This window comes from Branchiostoma lanceolatum, chromosome 18 (genome assembly GCF_035083965.1).
Source record: "Branchiostoma lanceolatum isolate klBraLanc5 chromosome 18, klBraLanc5.hap2, whole genome shotgun sequence".
In the NCBI taxonomy this organism is placed as follows: Eukaryota; Metazoa; Chordata; class Leptocardii; order Amphioxiformes; family Branchiostomatidae; genus Branchiostoma; species Branchiostoma lanceolatum.
Window position 1 is genome coordinate 16,008,979 of NC_089739.1, and position 16,929 is coordinate 16,025,907.

General features: G+C 40.5%; 2 protein-coding genes across 5 annotated transcripts in view; one reads left to right on the plus strand and one right to left on the minus strand.

Annotated features, from left to right (window-relative positions):
- Positions 1-1,376, minus strand: part of LOC136423833 (clavesin-2-like) — a 30,045-nt gene extending 28,669 nt beyond the window's left edge. Inside the window, exon 1 of one of the 2 annotated variants that reach the window (XM_066412181.1) lies at positions 1,244-1,375. The gene's annotated coding sequence lies outside the window, so the exon portion shown is untranslated. Of the gene's footprint in view, positions 1-1,243 lie in introns of both variants that reach the window. The other variant, XM_066412182.1, reaches the window with a different exon arrangement.
- Positions 1,377-1,381: 5 nt separating this feature from the next.
- Positions 1,382-16,929, plus strand: part of LOC136423832 (uncharacterized) — a 34,752-nt gene continuing 19,204 nt past the window's right edge. The window contains exon 1 of one of the 3 annotated variants that reach the window (XM_066412179.1): positions 1,382-1,500. Coding sequence is in view for 1 of the 3 variants with exons in the window: in XM_066412177.1 (XP_066268274.1) it covers positions 16,335-16,657 (323 nt within the window). In the remaining 2 variants the exon portion in view is untranslated. Of the gene's footprint in view, positions 1,501-12,511; positions 16,658-16,929 lie in introns of those variants that run through there. The other 2 variants (XM_066412180.1, XM_066412177.1) reach the window with 2 other exon arrangements.

The window sequence follows — 16,929 nt, forward strand, 5'->3', positions numbered from 1 at the left end:
TTCCATTAATTCTCCTAGCTTTCACCATTTTGATAATCTACAAAAATACATCTTTCTACTAAAATCAACCAACCCACTTATAATTCAAAACATGCATGGGTGACTGGGTCACTTCATTTTCCACTGCCTTCAAAAAAGAAGTCAAACCCAACCATAGTTAACCATCGTTAACATAGAGTTTTCAAAGAAGAATAGATAACAATGTTAACTATTTCGGTTTCCATGTATCTCCATGTATCTCCAAGTTACTTGTTTGTCTGCAATTAGCCTTTGGGCATGCATGAACTTGCAATAAAAGTTATCATTAAATCTTGGTCTAACGGTTAATTTTTTAGTGTCTAAACAGTGTTTTAGCAGGGGGAAATACTGCAAGTTGTTTTGTCTTGATATTTGTAACACTTAGCTGAACTTCATGCATGTATTGATCTATTTGTTACACTGGATAGGGTTTGTCCCTGTGGACCTTCGTAGCGTTGAAGTCGCGCAGATTCCAAGCAGATGTGGAGGCAGGGTCCAAATCACCAGGGGGTCCAAAAATATGGAACACCGGCTGCTTTTTGACGTGTTTTTAGGCGTTTGGGTGGGTTGTCGATGTATTAAAAGAAAACGGGGCAAAATAGAAAGCCCGACAAAACTCCTAAAAACACGTCGGTGTTCGGTGAATGCTTCGGTGAATGCTTTTTATTTTTAAAAGCCAGGTTTGACCGCCAAATGGAAAGCCCGATGATCCTGTAAAATACAACTTCAGAGCACTGGACCACCCACACAAACCCACATGTCAGTCGGCTAAAGAAGAGGTGAAAAGGAGGGGTCTAAACTGGATGCAAATTTATCCTACATGACCGAAGACTCTACTCTACTCTCCTCTCCTCTACTCTACTCTACTCGTACTCATAAACCAGCCAGTCCCATCCCTCTGCTTCCTCCTCTTCCAGTGACCGCTATCATCATGCTGATGCTAATGGAGAATAAGTACGTGCAGGGGTTTTTAGTAAGGAACTATCATCGATGGATATTTGACATGTAACTCGCGATCGGCGGGGCAAAAACTGGAGGCCAAGATGAACACATCTGATGAAGTGTGCCTTGACGGGCGGATACATTTGTGGGCATAGTTTCCCTTCCAATAGATCCGTAACTGCTATTATATGTCGATCGCGTTCGGTCTTCAACTTCAACTTAGGATCTGAAGTCGACGTTTTGCAACGTTTTCAAGTATTATTAGATCACCCTGCAGGCTTACCTGATATTTTTGTTTACCATGCACCGTTCACGGTCCCTGCATGGCAAGCCAAGTCCTCCTGTGCAGGAAATCTGGCAGAAATAGAGGTGATTTATTGATTTTTCTGTGTGAGTCGGAGGTGAGGGCGCCTGCGCACGGACAGCCATGGTTCCCTTCCCGCACCATGTCCCCGATGAGCGGCCTGGCGGACGGAGAAAACATTTCCCGCCTTCTGTCTGACATGTCCGACCTCCTCCCGCCGTGAGAGGCCACAATAGGTGAGTACTGACCCGCTAAAGTGTCCAGGACTGGACCTCGTGTGTATTGATATGAATAAGGACTGGAACAGACGGAAATTGTTACTTTTGTTATCAACTGTTCCCGTCCCCGTGGCGTCCCCCTCCCCCTTAAAGACCTGACCCCTGGGAAGAGTGGCCAAGGCCGACAGGGCACCAGGAGGAAAGGATATTGATTGATTGATTGATTTCAATCATCACGTACACCTCGCAAATGAGGACAAACAGACTTACTGGCGGCACACATGTCGCCCCCCCTCCCTCAAAATTATAAATTATATAAACAACAACATATGTACACGTGCCCGTAGTGGTCTTCTTCAACAGCTACAATTCATACGCTTTTCTCACAATTCTGTCATAAGGCAAGTTGTGTATATATTGATTAATTCATTCATTCTCATATCTCCATGCACTATTCTGATCGTGCAAATGACTTCCACATTTTACATGATATATGCTTGGTCATGTAACGTTAACCTTTAAAGTTAACTAACTCACTCAAGTTGCAATATTGAAAGTTGAATCATTTACCACTTTGATGAATTATAGCGCTTTTGCATTAATCATGCAAATTAGGAATTTATTTGCATAATTGGTATCTGTTATTAATGTTCTTAAGTTACCTGCTATAAACTACATATGTTAACTTTACGTGTATTTGAGTTCTGTAATGGAAAACACGGATGTTCCTCATTGATTATGCAACTTAGGTCCTAATTTGCATACATTGCACTTTATTATGTAACGTTACATCTCTGCCTAAGCTAACGTAAGGTGACCAGTTAACGGTCGATTTTGTTAACGCCGCTTTATGGAAAACGCACTGGCGGAAGTAAACATCTATCCTTTCGGAAGAAATCCCAGTAGGTCAGTATCAAGTTCTGAATGGCATCATATTTCTTCTGTTGCATTTATCGCCTTGTGAGCTTCTTGAAAAAACAACTCTGCAGAATTCATTCAGGGTGACCAGTTTATGGTCAATTGGGAATTTATTTTCTAATGGGCATATATCTGATAATTTCCCACTAAAAGTGCACAAAAAGTAGTCAACTAACAAAGCACAATGAATAATTGTTTACAATTACCAAGGAGCTCCTTGCAATTACATATCGATGCCATAGATCTAGCGTGCACTTTGTAGATCTTTGTAATTGTAGCCCCACTGATGAACATACCGGTAAGTTATCTACCCGCATCAGAAGTTAGCCACTCATAGCACCACTGATGATGCTGTTCCACACAGGGCTCCAGACTAATTAGACGTTTTTGACTTAGAAGCACTGTGCTCACAACCCCAAAAAATTGGGCGCACCAGCGAAAATTTAGGGGCACCACAATAAAAAAGATTGGGGGCACAAGGAATTCTCTTGGACACACCAATGTCCTTGGACACACCAATTGTAATACTCCTATATATAACATCATCATCATTGGTCATCATTGGTACCTGCAGCCATGCTCTAAAAAGCATTAATATGCCATCCTTCTTGCAAGAAGAATGGAAATTAAAATATCTCTTGGGCAGGATGTAACTAAAGCATATTGAGGTCCTGTATAAAACTAAAAGTACAGAATTCAGAAAAAAAGAGTGTTTAACTTCAGCCTAGTAGTCCATGATTTAGGCATAATTATACATGTAATTTTTGATGGGAGCACTGACAGGTGCTTCTAAGAAAAAAAATCCTAAAATGGGCTTAGTCTACAGGGCCGTCCACAACTTGCGAAATCATACTCATAACAATAAAGTCACATTTAGTGGTTGTCATGCGATATGACTTGTATAGATCGGTACAAGCCTTGAAGCGGGTTCAGTATGCATGGCCTCGCCACCCTGTGTGCCCTCCCCACATAAATTGGCCTAAAAAGCGCCCCTTTGCGACTTTTCCTTGACTCCAGTGAAATTAGTTTAATCAGCAGAATCATGTGATGCAAAATGGCGCGTTCGAAAACACTGGCTTGGGCGATGACAGTCACTATTTTTTGGTGGCAGATAGCTTGTGATTGGGCCCACTAGCAGCTTGCTGTGGAACTGCAAGGGCATTTTTGCCAAAATCTTTCAATGAGGATAACTGAACAAAGGAACAACGAATTTACATGATATTTAGTATGCAGGTAGCTTAGACAGAAATGCAAATTATGCAAATTAGGACTCAATTTGCATAACTAATGAGAAAAATCTATATTTACAGTGTTTTCCATTATAGGACTCATGCATGTTGTGGCAGCTAAAACCAGTTAGTTGTGAAACTGGGACAAATATTCCCCTGCTGGAAGGCCTGTCCCCAGGGACCTGTATACTTGTTTTTGATATATTGATAGCTTAAGTGATGCTTGATACATTGAAATGGTAATACATATAATGCAAACCAGAATCTAATCTGTATAATTAATGGAAAATTTTGTAAACCCACTCCATTCAATGATAATACTATTAAAAAAATGCAACATGTGTAATTGAAAAATAGAGGGACATTAGATAAAAGTTATGCAAATGAAGACCTAATTTGCATAATCAATGAGAAAATACTGTAATGCCATATTGGTAGATAACTGGAATTTCATACTTGGCATTTGGAAGTTATGTGAAGGTGAACATGGTTGAATATAAATTATGCAAATGAGGAGGCTGAAATGAGGGCCTATTTTGCATAATATATATTTCATTGAGATATGAAGTCTCCGAAGTCTTGTTAAAAGTCTGAGTCACTTTCATGTCATGAAGTCCAGTTTTTTTTGACTGGGGTGAACTTTTTTTTCACACCAACAAGCAAATTTTTGTCTTGGGAGGGACGGGTCCTGAGACAGCCCTGGTAGCAGCAAAGTGTACTGTCTTCAGGAAGTTTCCTACTGTTATGCTATTTCAGGAAAAGGTTAATGCACTATGATCAGAGACTGCATGAGAAAATAGAGTGTCTTAAAGGAAAGCTGTGGGAGAAAAATATTTCAATCTTTATTGTTACAAAAGGTCGGATTGGGAATGTGAGCAACTGCAAAGCCATTCCAGACCCCTAGACTTTTCTTCCTCAATATTAGCTCCAGGCCCACTTCACATCCACAATGTGCAGACATTTGGGCGACATTAGGACCAATATGAACCCACAGTAATGAGTTCAAGTGCAGAGAGGGAGAAAGCTCCAGGGGTCCCTCAGTGGTGTGCTGTTTTTTGAAATAGTCCCAGTGTGAAAATCAGAAATGAATTACCTGAAATTGGCTGGCTGGAACTAATGAGAAGAGGGTTGGTCTAGTTACACAGGGATATCCTGATATTCAGGGTTAGTGACCAGAGGTTTGACATGCCTGGCACACTTCAGACAGCAGCTCACGATGCTTCTGATTATTGCACGTGTCCATGCCTTTCACTTCCAGCACCATGAATTATTGCTGGTTTGCCCCAAAAATTATCTTATGATATTCTAATCATTACACTCATGGCATGGCACTTACTACTTACCTAATATGTACTAAATTAAAGGGTTGTCAGGAGCTGGACTGAGGCTTGCAGAAGCTTCCCCTGACACAAGCATGAAGCGTGCTGGACGCACACTTGACTTTGCACAGAGCAAACAAAATAAGGAGTAGTGCAAAGCCAGGAAATCCAGAAATGGCAAAAGACTGGAACGTTCTCTTTGGGGCCACAAAATGCAAAAGCAGGACAGTTAGCAACGTTAACCTGAGGGAAGGCAACCACCCTGACCTCAGCTTCATGGACACTATCCTCACTGAGGTGGAAGAAGTCGACCTGCTAGGACTAACAATGCAATATTGAAATAAAAGGATTTACGACCCATGGTATAGAATCTAAAATTTCCCAATACGCCGACGATTCTAATTTTCCCCTTGCCCCCAAACTTGGTTCTCTATATGCTTTAGTGAAGGACTTGCAAAACTTTTCTTTATTATCGGGTTTGTCCCCAAATTTTGATAAATGTAAAATACAACGTATTGGTTCTCTGAAAGGTACAAATTTCTATCTTCCCTGCCCCTTTCCCATTCAATGGACAGACGGCCCCATAGAGCTCTTGGGATTTCATATTCCAGTACAACTATCAGATATAGTTAGTATAAATTTTGAGAGGAAACTTACGAAGATTGACAAACTGTTATATCCTTGGAAAACAAAGACATTTTTTAAAACACTTATGGGTAAGGTTACTTTGATTAATACACTTATTATAACTCAATTCATTTTTCTACTTAGCTCTCTCCCATCCCCTCCACCTGACTTTTTTTATAAATTCGATAAGAAAATATTTCAGTTTCTCTGGTTAGGTGGGCCGGAGCGAGTGAGGAGAAAAACTATTTATAGTACTTATGAACACGGTGGTCTTAAGCTGAGAAATTTGCAGTCTGTCGATCTCACATTAAAGGCCTCATGGATGCCTAAATTGTATTTGAACAAGGGGTTGTTTTGTTCTAAATTGTTATTTATGTCCAATCCGTTGTTTAGATCAAGTCTGTTTCCCTTTGCGCAGCTTGACATTCGGGATTTTGATTGTTTTATGGGAAAGCCGGCACCCATAAGCTCTTTTTTATACAAGTTATACAGGCTTGGTTACGATTCCAGCTCCGGCCTCCTGAGGGGGTTGACGAAATTAAGCAACAACTTCTGTGTTTGAACCTACATATACGTATTGGCAAAAAAACTTTATTTTCGACAGCTTTTGATACGGGGGGGGAGGTACGATTTCTTAATGATATTTTGGATTCAGAAAACAGCTTTCTCTCTTATGTGAACTTCATCTCAAAATTTGGTAATGTCTGTCCAGAGTTTCAATATAGACAATTAATTTCTGCGATACCAGGCTATTGGAAATCGTCTTTACGGCAGGTGTCCACTGATCTACGTGTTTGTTCACGGATTTGTAGGGATAGGACTTGGATTCAGAAAAAAAATATTAATAGAAATATGTATATCTTTTTCATGAAAGAAGCAAATTTGTGTGGACATTCTTTGGAAGAATATTTTAGCATACCCATACCTTGGAACCCAGTTTACAGCTTACCTTACAAACTCTCCATAGATACTAACACTAGAATGTTTCAATATAAGCTACTCTTTGAATTTCTAACAGTTACTAAAACACTTTTTACTTGGGGCCTGGTTAATTCTCCTACATGTAGTATTTGTAATGAGGAAGAAGAGACAGTCATCCACCTGTTTTGGGATTGTAGAATAGTTGCATGTTTCTGGTCCGAGGTGGATGGCTGGTTCTTTAACCTTACAAATACTCATTTAACGTTACATATTAATGCCTTTAATATAGTCTTTGGTGATTTAAGTGATCGTTGTCCAGTTCTGTCAAACTTATTTATTCTTTTAGGTAAAATTTATATTCTCAAATACCGTGAAAAGACCTTACATTTATCTGGTTTTATTTCTTATGTCTCTTATGTTCAACAATTAGAATACATTATTGCCAAACGACTTGATAAGATTCAAAAGCACCTGGGAAAGTGGGGTAAACTATATACTGTCCTTTTAACATAAATCTTTCTTGTCATGTATTTCATTACCTAAATGTATAGGTTCTCATTAACTATTTGTGATCTTATATTATTGTTTCCTGGATTTTATGTATCAGTTCTGTGGTTTCTCATGTGTTTCGTTTATTTTGTATATGTGCCATCTTTCTTATTATTTCTTTATTATTTTGAAAACAAACAAAAAGAATGAAAAACAAAAACAAAAAACAACAACAATACAATCAGGAGAAATCTGATGATCACACACTGGACGTATTAGTGCTGTAAATGTTGTAAATGCTGCTGTCATAAAGAGCCAACAGGTTCACCCACATACCAACTATGATCATAATCTATCCAGAGGTTCTTGTGCTATGCTGACTACAAAAATTTGGAAACACACGCACAGACAGACAGGCACACCCAAATCTATATCTCCAAAGTCGATTGGAAGTCGATTGGAGTGATATTATGGTACACATATATGTAGGTTCTTAGAAAGTAATAAACAGTGATAAACATAGATAATTGTCCCGGTGAAATGTCATGGAGGTTATATTTATCTCCATGAAAAATGGTTTTGTGTCTGTCTGTATGTCTTTGTGTGTGATTGTGTTTCCTGATTTTTGTAGTCAGCATAGTTCAAGAACTCGATGAATTAGGATGATATTTGGTCTGTACGTAGGTGTTAAGACTGGTCAAGGTGGATTTTGAGCCAAAAATTGGAAATGATTAGATTTTGGGCCCTAAAGTGGCTTCCCTAGAATTACTGCTGCAGTGGAACTTCAGCTGGTTTTTATATCTTTTGTTTTGGACATGCTATAGACCTTTCTCACGCGGCGGCCATGATAGAATGAAAACGAGGCCCTTGTGGCAAACATTAGACCGATCCTAACTGTCAATCACAATTACCAGTTTAGCCAATGATTACCTGATAATTAGAGAATCGACCAATGAGGAAGTGGCTGCATGACCGTCAAATATTTGCATTTCTATGTTTTTATTTTGCATTTCTACGCTCTGACAGAGGAGGGCGGAGACTATGGGATCGGTCAACGAAGCTCTAAATTGCTGCATCTTTTTTTGTACATTACATTAGTTGTAATATTGATACTTGGATGTCATATTTTAAAACTTAATGTGATTTAGGAGGAAAACTAAATCTGTACATTATTTTTGCTTCTTTGCCTCATTGGCCTCGTCTTCATTCTATCATGTCCGCCGCGTGAGAAAGGTGTATGGTCATGATTTTTGGGTGGTAGATAGCTCTCAAGCTCAAGAAGAAGTTACAAAAGTTAGGGCCCCCTAGCGGCCAGTCCAGGAATTACAAGGGCGTTTTTGTCAACATTTTCTGAAGAGGACAACTCAAAAAGGGAATAACAGATATTCATGATTTTTCGTAAGTAGTTACCCGAGGTCCCTTTTTTTTAGTTAGCTTAGACAAATATGTACAAAAGGAAATACAAATATTTAATCATGCAAGATAGCAAGATATTTGCTTAGAATGAAAAATTCTATTAAAGCAATTTTTTCAATGTATCTCATGACCCAGACATGCTATGGTCTTTATATTTGGGTGACAGACAGCCTTTGGCGTCAAGACAAAGTGGGGCAGGTTTGGGCCCCCTAACATTCAGTTTTGGAACTGCTATTGCCGTTTTTGTCAAAATATTCCAAGGAGGATAACTGAAGAAAGGAAAGACTGATTTCCATCAATTTTCATACAGGTAGCTTAGGCAGAGATGTGCATAAGTAGATATGTACTATGGAAATAAAGACTTAATTTGCATGATTGATTGGGAAATTCTATAATAATATATTAATATCATTGTTTTCCATAACTGGACTTCAGTGAATGTAACAGATGTAATTCATGGCAGGAGGAACATAAACAAATACCAAACTTCCAAATGAGGAGGGTTTGCATAATTAGTACAAAAATGGCAAAACCGCTTAGTGATGAATGATTAGAATCTCCTACTTGTGACATGTGTAAGTTAGTTAAAGATGAACATCACCATGTATAAATTATGTAAATGTGTTTTATTATTAGGTCATTTGCATGAAATTTCATGTATGAGGTATGACTATGAGTATGAGGTTGCCGAACTCTAGTTAGAATTCAAAATCATTAATTAACATAAACTCTAATGATTTCAATGGGGAGTCGAGGACTGTACACTAAAAATCATTAAACAGGTCTAGAGTCCAGTCATAATTATGAAATATCACCAAATAGACAATTTTTATTATATGATAACCAGTCCAAGATTCTGAGTCATCAACTGTTAAATGTTTACTTAGTAAATCATCACATATTAGGTTTGTCCTTGATTTACCTTTGCCTGTCCTTATAAGTTATAGTGTTGGATCCCAAAATCAACTCCAGGTGTCCATGGACATAGATCAGTCTTAAATAGCCCAGTGGTATCTGCAAGCACCATTATAGTGCTTTCCTGTCTTCAATCACACTTGATTGCTGGAACAATTGCTGGAGGCAGACAACTATCTTGAGATGAAGAAGGTTGATAAGAGACTTGTTGATTCCAGTCAGTGTCAGTCATTAAGTTAACCGTACAATTACTTTGTATGTTAGTCCTGACGTTGGAGTGGTTAAAAAAAAAGAAATCCCATTCCAAAAGCTAGTATTTGTTTGTTTGTGCCTTTATTTTGACTTTTTGAGTTCCACAGCCTCATACCTTCGTCAACTGATGTTAACCTTTTGGAGTGGCATATCATAAATGTTTGCATTTTGAAAATAAGGATCTCATTTGCATGATTTATGCCAGTTGATCATCTTCTCTACCCAAACAACTCAAGTTGTTCAATGTATGAAAGTCTTATCTTAACAAATTTAAAGAAGCCTATTGTAGCATTTCCTCATGACTTATGGAAATAGGGCCCCATAATTGCATGATTTATGTCTGATGATGTCCACATTTACTTAACTTCCAAATTCTGCAAGAATGAAATCCCCATCATTTACCACTACGGAATTATAGTGTTTGGCATTAATTTTGTAAATTAGGTATTCATTTGCATAATAGGCATACGATTTTGTCCATCATCACATAAGCTATCTACATGCCAAACTGCATGACAATCCGTCAACCTCCTCTTGAGTTATTCTCTTTCAAAATTTGAAACGAAATCAGCTCCTCCAGTTTAAAAAAAGTCGCTAGGGGCCCAAATCTACTTGCCTAAGTCTCCCTCCCAAGAGCTATCTACCTCTCAAAAATCATGACCATAGCATGTTCAGAACATCAAAGATATTAAAACCAGAAGTTCCGTTGCAATAGCAAAGAAAGCTGCTAGAGGTCAAGAAGACCTACCTACATATTGAATATGAAGACAATCCATCCAGGCATTCTTGAGTTATCGTGTTTAAACAAAAGGACACACACGAACACTATCGAAAACATAACCTTCTCAGCGAAGGTAATTAAATACCATCATTACATCAACACTAACTGTGTCCTGAATATGTGCAGTTACCCAGTATAATCTTAGCCTCCTTCGCAGACTTCTTGGAGCGGCGGTGTTTATTTTGGGAGTTAGGGCGGATAGCGCTCATACGCAATTTTTTATACGGGCCAAGTAATGCCGGCATAGGGAGTTTCGCCGCTGAGGGAGTTATGTCGCAGAGGGAGTTATGTCGCCAAGTAAGGATTGCCTCTCCAACAAGAGATCCTTCCTAAGCCGGCATTAAGAGAACCTTGGCCCGTGTAAAAAATCACGTAAACCCACGTGCATGGAAAAATCACACCCATCGAAAAATGCACTGGCCCAATCAGGCCCGGAGGGTAAGACTTGCACTTGCCCGATCGGCACTTTCACTTGCTCCTGGCAATTGGGCGAAAGGACTTGATCAACCCTGCGTATAATGGCAAGAAAAAGATGATTTTTGTCTCAAGTGTTGGGAGTATAATTCTCACTGGAAAGATGTTGATCAGATGAAGTAGCCAGCTGGTAAGCCATAAACAGTCATCCCTGATTGTGAAGCAGAGCATAAGTTTGTTGTGATGAGAAAGGAGGGCCCTGAGTGGTGACTGGAGCTACATAGGTGTGTGAACCCTGAGTGGTGACTGGAGCTGTAGGTGTGTGAACCCTGAGTGGTGACTGGAGCTGTAGGTGTGTGAACCCTGAGTGGTGACTGGAGCTGTAGGTGTGTGAACCCTGAGTGGTGACTGGAGCTGTAGGTGTGTGAACCCTGAGTGGTGACTGGAGCTGTAGGTGTGTGAACCCTGAGTGGTGACTGGAGCTGTAGGTGTGTGAAACCTGAGTGGTGACTGGAGCTGTAGGTGTGTGAACCCTGAGTGGTGACTGGAGCTGTAGGTGTGTGAACCCTGAGTGGTGACTGGAGCTGTAGGTGTGTGAACCCTGAGTGGTGACTGGAGCTGTAGGTGTGTGAACCCTGAGTGGTGACTATAGGTGTGTGACCTGTCCTCACCTCCTGTACTGACCCAGTGGTCTCCAGAAGAGACACATATATCAAGGCCACTCTGCACTGCTGTTGATATGAGCTGACACACCCCTGCAGCGCTGGGCACATAGTCGGCATTCTGACACATGCAGCACCTGAGCTCAGCCTGAAAATGACCTAATTTAGCTCACCCTGCTGCAGGTCAATCTGCTGGTTTGCATTAAAACTTGGCAGAAGAACTTTCCCATCAGTATATCCTTCAGGCCACTTTCTGGAGGTATGTGAAAACACCATGTGTGGGACAGGAAAGGAACTTGCAACCTTATAGTTATACATGTCATTAGACATTGCTGTTCATTATGTTTAAGCTAACCATTTGCCTGTAATGTGGACATATGATCATGACTTGTGGTATTGTCTTTTTATTACCGCTGTTGTTCATTGGTATTAGATAAATCACACATGTTTTTGCACCTATTCCCTTCAGATTCTCTTTATTTGGTAAACTATCTCTGACCTTACTTCCAAAGCCTATTGTGAAGAAATCATTTGTATACTATAGTGGACAAAATTCCAGTCTTAATTGAGTAGTCTTGGCTGCCTGCTCCTATTGCATCATCATGAATGTGTTGGAAAATATGCGTTTAGGCATAGTCTGCACAAAAAGGGCAAATATTTTAGTTGGAGAACATTTTACCTCTTCATAAGTGTATTTTACCTACTCAGATGAACTTTCTTGCTAAAACCAACACTTATCCCAAAAGTATCCCAAAAGTGGCCAATATGAATTTGCATATCATTGAGGAGCTTCTAGGCTCATATTGTTTACACACAATTATGTATTAACAGGACTGGTATATATAATGTTATCGCACTGAAAAAGCAAGGTTCTCTTCTTAGATTCCTGTGATGAAAGGAAATGGTTGCAAGAGGGAATCATAAGATCTTTGTGCAGATGGGGTGATAAGAAAGGTAAGAGATATGCATACATGAAGAAGAAAGAGATCTGCACTGATTAGGTAATGACAAAGGTACTGTACAGTTATTCAAGATCTCTGTATAGACAAGGTTATGATACATGTAGGAAAAGGTAAGAATTCTGTAGAGATGAGCCTCATGAGGGTAAGAATTCTGCACAGATGAGGTTATAGGAAGAGGTAGGAGGAGGTAAGAATTCTGTAGAGATGAGCCTCATGAGGTAGTAAGAATTCTGCACAGATGAGGTTATAGGAAGAGGTAGGAGGAGGTAAGAATTCTGTAGAGATGAGCCTCATGAGGTAGTAAGAATTCTGCACAGATGAGGTTATAGGAAGAGGTAGGAGGAGGTAAGAATTCTGTAGAGATGAGCATCATGAGGTAGTAAGAATTCTGCACAGATGAGGTTATAGGAAGAGGTAGGAGGAAGTAAGAATTCTGTAGAGATGAGCATCATGAGGTAGTAAGAATTCTGCACAGATGAGGTTATAGGAAGAGGTAGGAGGAGGTAAGAATTCTGTAGAGATGAGCCTCATGAGGTAGTAAGAATTCTGCACAGATGAGGTTATAGGAAGAGGTAGGAGGAGGTAAGAATTCTGTAGAGATGAGCATCATGAGGTAGTAAGAATTCTGCACAGATGAGGTTATAGGAAGAGGTAGGAGGAGGTAAGAATTCTATAGAGATGAGCCTCATGAGGTAGTAAGAATTCTGCACAGATGAGGTTATAGGAAGAGGTACATGTAGGAGGAGGTAAGAATTCTGTAGAGATGAGCATCATGAGGTAGTAAGAATTCTGCACAGATGAGGTTATAGGAAGAGATAGGAGGAGGTAAGAATTCTGTAGAGATGAGGTAATCATACAAACAGGTAAAAACTCTGTATGGATGAAATTGTAAGAACCCGGCTTGCGCCCTCACTCAAGGCCGATCACATGTGAGGTCATAAGGGCCATTGGAATAGTCTACTATAATGTGGGTGGAAATGTTGCATGCATGTGGTGTGATTTGTCGCTGAATTTGTGCCTTTTTAGCGGTGTTAGGATTTATATTCTAACACCAGAAGAGAAACAAAACCACACACATTATTTTTATGGTAAATATTGCTAAAATAAACGAGTCAGTTTTCTGCGGCATTGCCGATTTTGAAAGAAGGTTCCGGAATCTTGCAGCGGCCATGTTCTTATGGCGGTAAGATTATTTTCGCAAACATACTCGCTCCAAAACTTATTTTTGTGATTCAATGGACATTTATGACATGTTGTGGGTACAATTGAAATGGTTTATCAATCGCTTAAAGGTCTGCTGTACCTGTATGTATGACGTATGTCAAAACCCTGAAAAAAAACGATCCCAATGGAATCCATCCACTTTGCGTTCACATTGCACAATACAGGTGAAATGGATCTGAAGCAAGCTACCTGAAGGTGGATTGCAAAGGATCCAGATTGGAAGAAAACAAAGCAAATCTTAGGCCGGCTGTAGATTGATGACGGTATACGGTCGTGCGATTGTTGTCGTGAGCGACGCTTCTCTTTAGACACACGGTCAGGAAATATCACGGGACTCCCGCGGCGCAGAATTCCATTGATGTGCGTGTGTGACCCCAAGTGACTTTGCGCACGCAAATTCAAAATGGCGGGGAAACCGCTTGTTTTCGTCATGCAAAAGATGAAGTTTTTACTGACTTTGCAACAACTGTTGCCCTGCAGATGAGACGTTGAATGTGCTCAACAAAGAAAGAGATTGAGGCCTGTACAGAGACGGGCAAATTATACCTGGGATTTAACCCGACGTTCGTGGCGGCCGCCAGGGATGTCACAGGGATGGAGGAATAGGGGCATACTAGAGAAGTAGCTACTGGTGGCAGGGATGGAGGAATAGGGGCATACTAGAGAAGTAGCTACTGGTGGCAGGGATGGAGGAATAGGGGCATACTAGAGAAGTAGCTACTGGTGGCAGGGCGTCGGTTCTGGATAAGAAAAATATGTATCCATTGCTGACTGCATGCATATTTACAAAGAAAACGATAAGGACTTTCCTTCCCAGACAGGAAACAGCACGCTGTAGGCTTATTAGCAACTTCCGTTACGGGCAACGGTTGTTCTTTAGACAAGAAAAAAAACAGCCACAGGCCCTCCGCTGAACGTCGTACGACTGGGTCCGAGGTGGTCGCGACGATGATTCCCGTTTATTGCCGTCGCACGATTATTTTGATCCTCTTTAGACGGCCCAAAAATACCGACGCCGTGACGATAGGCAGTCGCACGACTGTATATCATCGCCAGTGTAAAGCCGGCCTAAGCAGCTTGGGACAGTTCACACTTCAAAAATTGATCCAGATCGGGGTATTTTGATCCGGATCAACAATTTATCTGGATAGATGTTTTGCGTGTGAACGGGGCAGCAGTACTAGTGCAATGCAATGTTTTTCCCTTCAGCTGAAGGGTGCAGGTTCACCCACTGGGATCCCCAGGCAGGGATGATAATAGCTGACTGAGGTAATTGGGCGGAACTGACCAGGGTATTATTCCTGAGGCAGGTCAGAAACTGCATCATGGGACTGACACTGACAGTGTTCCTGTAGACAGACTTGGCATCATCTTATAAGACAAGTCTTGACAAAATTTCTAGTGCTGTCTCCCACTTTATCCACCTTGCAGTACACTTTGGCTAATCATCACATTCATTCATAGCAGTGTTTACTAGTTATGTGTAATTGGTCACTTCCATTTTTTGATCCTCTTTTTCCTGATACAACGGAACAGTCCAACTAGAGTTCCACGACCTCATACCTTTGCCAAATGATGTTAACCTTTTCAAGTAGTAGTCCTTTGTGCTCTGCTACTGCAGTGGTGTGGACACTCTTCGAGTGACATATACTAGATTTTTCTTATTGTTTATGCAAATAAAATCCTCAGTTGCATGAATTATATCAGTTGATCATCTTCTCCACCCAAATAAAACGAGTTGTACAAAGTATGAAAGTCTTATCTTAATTAGCAAAGAAGGCTATTGAAGCATTTCCTCATAAATTATGTAAATGATGCCCTCATTTGCATGCTTTATGCCTGATCATGCCCACATTCAATTACCTTCCAAATATTACAAGAATGAAATACCCATCTTTTGCATAATTTATATCTATCGATATTCCTCTATCTCTTCTTCAGTCACGTATGTCACATGTTTGAGAGTCCTATCATGGAATGCAGTGAATTTATAAAATTTTCTAAATTATGCAAATTAGATCCTGTTCCGCTGCAGTACCATAGCAATCCGCTAGGGAACCCAAAATGTAAACTTTTCAAGGTTTCCAGAAGACCTACCTACATACCAAGTATCAACTTGAAGACAATTCATCCAGGCATTCTTGAGGTATTGTGTTGAACTGAGACTGAAGGAAGGACACACACAAATGCTGATGAAAACATAAGCTTCTAGGCAAATAGCTTGAATAGATTGTCATGTATCAATAAGATTATTGGCTCATAGAATAATGAGCAACCTATCGCAATTATAGAACTAAAATTATATAATATAGATTCCCTATCCATAATTCCCTATCCCTGTGAATGAGTATATAGTGTGGGGTTAATCCACGTGTCATTCCCACACAGCAAGCCTGGCTAATGACACACAGGTGAGCAGGCAGTGAGCAGGAGGGGAAAGCTTGTGTTGGATTGGGCAAGGCTAGACCAGGCAGACATGCATGTGTCCAATCATAGCTTCAATCCCCTCCCCTCAGAAGGTCATCAAAGTCCAAAAGTCAGGAGAAATGGTCAAGAAATGTGATCTGTAGAGTTGGCAGGAGTTTGGCAGTGGTTGAGTCCCTGTGCCCTGATTGATCGGGGAATGTGAGCTGCAGTACTGATGAAGGCAGTGATAATGCCTGCGAGTATAAATACTGTGTCCATGCCAGCCTTGTGGTCTTGTGAGGCAGAGCTGACACGCGATGCAGAGGGAAGTTTCCCTGTCGGAGCAGGTGGCTCGGGTCAGGTCTGCCGCTATGTTCCACTGGAGTGGGATGTCACCGTGGCAAAGAAACTGCCCCTCTATTTCTGGAGGACGGACAGGGTTTCATGCCTATTCCATGCACTGGGGCTCCCCCCAAGCCGAGTATGCCGTCCAGTGCTGGGAGTCTTTCTCAACTACAAACTTTCCTACCAGGAGGACTCACCAATTGTCTAATGCAAACCAGCTGAGAGAGGAGAGCAATCTGTCTGAAAACCCTGCTGGATCCAACTGGGAAACTTGCCTTAACTTCTCCCAACCTCTGTAAGTCCCCAGACTAACATCCATCAAAAACTCAAAACTCTATGTTAATATCATATTATGATATGGTCATGATATGACTGATTTGTTGGTCCTTGGCCATTGTGCATCCCTACTAACGTTTCTCTTGCCATAACCAGCTGTTAAAGGGCTTAGACGTTACTTTGTATATTTTGTACATTCTGCTGAATATGAAAAAAATCTTTGATTTCAAAAGTTACCTTAGCCAGTAAATGACACCAATATTGGAGGATAATGCTAACCGAGCCAATGAG